Source organism: Anser brachyrhynchus, assembly GCF_964034855.1.
Source record: "Anser brachyrhynchus genome assembly, chromosome: 12".
Classification (NCBI taxonomy): domain Eukaryota; kingdom Metazoa; phylum Chordata; class Aves; order Anseriformes; family Anatidae; genus Anser; species Anser brachyrhynchus.
The window spans coordinates 19,657,550-19,663,896 of NC_137707.1; the positions used below are offsets into that span (position 1 = coordinate 19,657,550).

The window sequence follows — 6,347 nt, forward strand, 5'->3', positions numbered from 1 at the left end:
CAGAATCCCTGTAGGTTGTAGGTCTGTACTAAACAGACAGGTGGCAATTAAATGACAAAGCTGTAGAAATCTGAGTGGTAGAACCGTTCCCAGTGGTAACTCTTGTGGAGATTGATCTAGTCCGTTAATTAATGCCAGTTGCTAAAAACTAGGTTGAAATGTCTTTGCTTTACTTTAACTGAACGCAGTGTTCTAAAGCTACCTAACTGACTTCCTCACTCCCTGACTTGGTTACTGCTATTAAAATTGTCCAGGCTTGATTGGATAAGGAAGTGAGACCTTGGTGGGTTGCCTGATAATTTTATCACCATGTGTTTTTGATGGGCAAATATGATCCTAGGAAACCTAAGGATTATGGAATAGACAACATTTAGGTCATTGCTCTACTGGTTTGGAGGAGGAGGAGGAAGAATGGGGAGAATTTAATGACCTCACTTGGCTAGTGGTGTAACTAATACTATTCAAAAATCTTTATGTTGATCTGTATCTGTTGATACCATCACTCATTTAAAAGAACAGGTTAAAGCAGATTTTATGTTAGAAAACATCCATAGCAGAACACAATTATAATGTTCATGTAGATACATTCATATAGTCAGAACACGCTCTGTTAGCTTACAATATTTGTGAACCATGTTTGTTTCATTCTCAAGGTTAGTACTTGTAACTCAGGAATTACCTTTGAATAACAGCTTTGTGGTTTCAGCTGCAGTTACCCAAATGTTATAGACTGGTGCTTTTTTCCATGTGCCATTTGATAAGGCTACAAAGTTATGACTTCCACAGTTCTGAATTACTTTTATTGGAGTTTTGACAAAGTATACTTCAAAATTCTGTCCATGAACTTTAAGGTCAACTGTACTAACATGCATTTTGGCTGTGGCAACGGACAGCAGTGGCTGTTCAATAGCTATGACTTGTCAGCAAAGGAAAATGTCTGTAAAACTGTGTAGAAGATGCATATGTTAGTGGAAGCAAATCACCTTTTCCACCAAAATCAATGCTCCCTTACTGCTATACTTGCTCAGCTTCTCTAGTAATCTGGCTGTTCTGGCACCTCTTGTCCCATTCTATTCCTAAACACTACTCTTTAGTTGTTTCATTTGTCACAATCTTACCTGTTCCCCTACTTTGGGGGGCAGTACTGTAGGGATTGGGGAAATATCCTCCCCAGAATTCATGGTACACTTAACAGCTAAGACACCCTGAGGTCCTTAAAGGGTGGGGCTGGGGATAAAATATAACAGGTCCAAATTAACACTTAATGAAATTCCTTACTAGTAATACTTTGAAATATATTAAAAGTGAGATCCCCCCAGTTATGGTCTATGAATTTTGTATTCCCTTTTTGGCACTCTAATGCTAGTGCGCTATCACCAGAAGTTACACTGTTGGCATAATTCCCAAAGAGTTTTGAGAAATTGCCTTTGATTTCATTGCTTATTTATTTCTCCAGCTACATGAATGACTGTATTTCTATACATTCCTAAATATCTATGCTTGTATCTACTTAGCAGTATTCCTTTAAACACCCAGTGTACTTAATATTTGCAGGTGAGTATTAGCCAGTTTATGTTCACACTGAAAGCAAGAGGTACTTACTGTCAAATTCCTTTCTTTTCACATAAAAATATGAGGATGGATTTTGGCTTTTCCTGGGCACAGGAGTTTTATAAAGGCTTTCCTAAAGCTCATGTGGCACAGTGGGTATAGAATAGGGTTAATGGCTGAATTCACCCACAAAAGCCAAAATGAAGTCTCATAGAGTGAATGTAGCACACAGTGCCCGTGACAAGCTGCTCTGATGATCATCAAAAGTGTATATGGTGCCCAGCACAAACCAAACACACAGACAATAATTGCTAAAGACTTTGCTACTCTTTTATCCCGGGAAAGTCTAAATCTATTTGCCATAGTGTTAGCAATGTCCACTCTGGTGATGTTGCATATGTTTTCTGCAGTTTTATAGAAATTGTTCTTACGAGGCTTGGTCTCGACATCCACCTGAAGTGGTGGAAGGTCTTGATTGACATTCAGATTTAATGACTGATTGTCAAACTTATGTAGTCTGAGCCGTGGAGCCTTTATGGGGGGAGAAAGGCTGCTTGCTCTCTTCTCGTGTTTGTGTCTGTTAGAAGGTTTTACAAAAAATATGGTGTGCTCCCTTTTTTTCCCTTGGAAACTCATTTCACAGTCCTCTTGACCAGGTGATATGTTTTCATTTCTGAGGGATGTGCGTTTCCTAATGTTGAGGTAAATACTTAAGTTAAAGTATGTAACGGTGATGAAGGGTGTAAAGAATTCAATGGTAGAGGCAATCATTAGGAAATACCAGTTGTAGAAGAATTCTGCATGACATTCTCCTTCAGGGAGGATGCTCTTTTGGGCAATGTACTCCCAGCTGAGAATGGCTGGACCGTAGAGAAGAAAAGCAGCAATCCATACAATGATCATCTTCAATATTGCGTTTCTGGTCATGCCTTTCTGTGCCCTGTAACTCACCTGAGAAACACAGAAGTCACATATATTAGTAGTATCTCAAAAGGTACTATTGGTACCTTGGAATATGACCCTCTCAAGTTTGAGGGTCAGTGATGATATATTGTTTTGGAGATAGGGGTTATAACAAACTTACGAGAACCACAGAAAAAGTGTTTGTGAAATACCCATTGTAACAAACATTATCAAGGTGACTGACTGACTGGATGTGTTCTGAGAATGTGCATCAGATCTTACAAGCCAGAAAACAAAGGCTTTTCCAGAGCAAATATCCACTGCAGTTTCTAGAATTGGTTGTCACTAGTTGCTTATGTATTCTACGGCATTAGCTGTGACACCAGTTTATAGCTTATCTAAAGACATAGCGCTTTAGAATTCATTTATGTATTTTAAATTAAATGATTTTAAACTTTTATTAAAAGAATATAGCATGCATGGATATTCTTTTAATTCCCTTTCTTAATGTGAAAACTGCCTATAAAAATAAATGGGTAAGCTTTTCTTTTTGATATCCCTAATTTCTTTCTTTTCTGAGTTACTTGCAGAACTATTATGTGCAAATAAGATTTATAGATGGAGTGTTGTGGTCTGCAAAGTGCTTCACAGGAAGGGTAATTGCCCTTTAGGAAAAACAGAGAATCTAAGATGCAAAAAAGTAATAAGTATGCCAGTAATATTAAGTCAATAAGCCATGTCAGCAATAAAATTGAGTAGAATCTTAAGATCATCTAACATTCCATATTCTAACTTCCTGGTGTATTGGACAATGTTCATATAATGAATTGGAGTTCAGTCTTCACATCTCTACAGTGGCCAACCTTGTGGACTTCTGAGAAATATTTTGGAATATGAAGTCCTTGAACTTGAATTCTGTGTAGGATTCATGCCTACTTGCCCCAGTCTGTGGATCTTGATCTCCAAAGCTGTTTTAGTTAGAATACCCATGCAGCCGAGGAATTCTGAGTTTGTCTGAATTGGGTCTAATTTTGCAATGCCTGACAAGACTGCTACTGAAATAATTAGTAGCCTTGTAGGAAGATCAAAACTTCCACTGAGAGAGTAATTTAGAACTTTATATAATCATGTTCGTATGTTCTTAAACTGCCCTAACCCAACAGGCAGCTTCTGTACTCTTGCTTTGGGAGAGATTTTTATATGAAAGATTAATTTGAAACATTTCCAAGTGGCTGAATTCTTTCATTTATTAGTTTCCCCTTCTGTTTCTGAAACTATCCAGTCTATATATTTATACTGTGTGTATAGTCATGAGTGTGGCTTACGAAAGTAAAATTCATGGCTAATACAAAACTTAGAAAATAAAGGAATGTTGTGTTGACTATTTGAGAATTAATCTGTTCATTTCTCCTCTCTTCCTGAAAAAAAAGTTGGTAAATAATAAGTTGCATATAATCTGTTTAAGTGCTCTTGTATACTCTTTGTGCTATTTACTGAAAAGGTATCACTGCCTTACTGTGATTTATAAAGAGCAATGAAGCTAAATTCATGTTTAAGGAAATGTGGGTGGAACAGGGCGCTGAAGAATAGCTGCAAACTGTGTGTAGAAGAGTGAAACCTATGAGCAGACAAAATGTGTTATTTCAGCACTATGTAAAATATTTAGTGGCATTATGAAGTGAAAATGAAGTTAGGTTTTGTTCTTTGGAAAGTCTAGTCTACTCCTTTTCCAATAACTGATGTGCTGCATGACTTGAGGCAAGGCTATTTTTGTGGCTGTTGCATTGAAATAGCATTTCCTTCTTTTGAAGGAAGTTAGTTACTGTTAATTTACACTCCGCCACTTTTAAGCCATGCACCGCTGTCTGCACTGGTACCTGTTGCAAAAAGTTCTGCTTTACGCTGTAGCTGAGATGCAGTTGGCTACCTTGCTGTCGATAGATGTATTGCTGTGTTTTGAGGAAATGCTTTGTTTCAGCCGGGTACTGCATTTTTAACCTTAACCAAGGTGGGGCTGGGGATGAAATAAGTAAACAGTGTTCCCTCTGCCCTTCTAGCTTCACCAGCAGCATATACCACCTGTGCCAGTTTCTAAAATAGTGTAATTCTTACTCTTGTAAATAGGAGAAGCACCTGCCCTTCCTGCCCAAGGTGCTGTCTCCCAGAACTAGTAGGTTGTATCTGGACAGCTCCCCTCTCCGGTGGTGGCTGAGGCTCAGTTGGGATGGGAGCTGGCAGACCTAAGCCCCCCCCGTACTTGACGGGGCAGCTTTGGAGCCTCTGCAGCCCCCCCTCAGTCCATGCAGCTGCCCTAAGCCCTGTGCTGTGGGCTCCCCTCTCCCACCCCCAGCTCTTTGCAGCTCAGGACAGCCTGCCCAGCCCTTACCGCCTTGGTGACGGAGATGAACCTGTCGAAGCTGATAAGGACGATGTTGAAGACCGAGGCAGTGCACACCAGGTAGTCCACCACCAGCCACAGCTTGCACAAGCCCCGGCCGAGCCTCCACTCGCCTGTCAGCACGTAGGGGATGTAGAGGGGGATGCAGAAGCCGCCTGCGGACAGAGCTGGGCGGTGACACCCGCAGCGCGACCCCCACACCCCTCCCGCCGGCCCCGGCACTCACCCACCAGCAGGTCGGCGATGGCCAGGTTGAGGAAGAAGAAGTTGCCGTGGCTGCGGAGACTCCGGTCCACCACGAAGGCCAGGATGACCAGGGCATTGCCCAGCACCGTGGCCAGCACCAGCAGCCCCATGAGCGCCGCCAGCAGCGCAGCGGCAGCGGCGGAGAAGGGCCCGGGGCGCTGCCCGTCCCCCGCGCAGGCATCGCCCCCTGCCCGCGGGCTGCCCGAGTGGTTGAGCCACGGCGCCTCCTGGCCCATGGCTCCCGCGGCGCTCCCTGCGCTCCGCCGCCGCCCGGCCCGGCTCTGCCCGTCTCTGCCGCCCGCCCCGAGCCGCTCCTGGCACCGCCCCGGGAGGAGAAGGGGGGGACGGGACCGGGCGGGGCGGGCTGTGGGGAGCCCTGAGGGGCGTGGGGCTCTGCCCGCAGCCGCCCACCTCCGCCGCCCTGAGGGGCGGGAGGGGCCCGCTCCCGCCCGCGGTGCCGCTCCGCAGCGCCTCGTGTGAGGCGGCTCCACGGCGGCGGCGGGCTGTCCGAGCGGCTCGCTGATGGCCCTTGTGCTGTCGCTGGCTCGGCAGCCTCACCTGCCTCCTTCTTCTTTACGGCTCTTGCCTTACACTGTAGCTGCAGATCCCCCTGTCCCATGGGGTGCCCTGAAAATCTGCACTTTCGGCCGTGTTTGGGAGGCTCCCCGTGTTCAGCTGGCCTAGCCCAGTCAGGTCCTGCATCACGCCGGCCGCTGCCAGAGGAGAGCTCGAGTCCTGCTGCTCCACGGCAGCCTTCCCTTCTGTGGGGGCATCAGGAAGGCCTCTGCTGTACCTGACTACTTGTTTTCACAAACACTGACAGGAATGCAGTACTTCTGAGACTTCTGTTTTCAAAACTGGCAAGAAATGTAGATGATATTTCAAAGGGCGTTATGACAATGATGTTTGCCAGTTTTCTCTCAGGAGGCAGATCTGTACCTGAAATCAAAGCACATGAGCAGCTGGGAAAGAGGTAGGAGGTTTTCAGCTTCTGGCAAGAGGACTGACCCAGCACTGAGGAGGAGTGGGACACACTGAGGTCTGTCATGAGTGAGGGATAATCTAAGAGAGGAGATACAACCTTCTGCTGCCTTCCTGATTTGGCCCATTGGATCATTATCTGCTTTAAAATATGAGGCCATTGACAGCCTTTGCCTTTCTTTCCACAAGAGTTTCCTAGTGACTGTAAGCAGTTTGGGACTTGCTCCTTTCAGTATGGCCCCCTTCTACTTAAAATAAAACAGAATTT

General features: G+C 44.8%; 1 protein-coding gene across 2 annotated transcripts; it reads right to left on the minus strand.

Moving 5' to 3' along the window:
* Positions 1-514: 514 nt before the first annotated feature.
* LOC308176780 (histamine H3 receptor-like) lies at positions 515-5,866 on the minus strand. Of its 2 annotated transcripts, XM_080552951.1 has the most exons (3): positions 5,079-5,394; positions 4,841-5,007; positions 515-2,502 (listed from the first exon to the last, which is right to left on the minus strand). In XM_080552951.1, the coding sequence occupies exons 1-3, from the start codon at positions 5,332-5,334 to the stop codon at positions 1,621-1,623; spliced, it is 1,305 nt and encodes a 434-aa protein (XP_080409077.1). In that variant the 5' UTR covers positions 5,335-5,394; the 3' UTR covers positions 515-1,620. The 2 variants fall into 2 exon arrangements, with proteins under 2 accessions (XP_080409077.1, XP_080409076.1); XM_080552950.1 differs by lacking the exon at positions 4,841-5,007 and having other exon boundaries at positions 5,079-5,866.
* Between the last annotated feature and the right edge of the window lie 481 nt (positions 5,867-6,347).

Bases quoted from the DNA above. Each gene is read 5' to 3' on its own strand.
- LOC308176780 (XM_080552950.1), bottom strand. From the start codon at position 5,717: ATGGGACAGGGGGATCTGCAGCTACAGTGTAAGGCAAGAGCCGTAAAG. The intron at 2,503-5,078 runs GTGAGTGCCGGG...TGTGTTTCTCAG, and splicing joins CATCGCCGACCTGCTGGTGG to GTGAGTTACAGGGCACAGAA.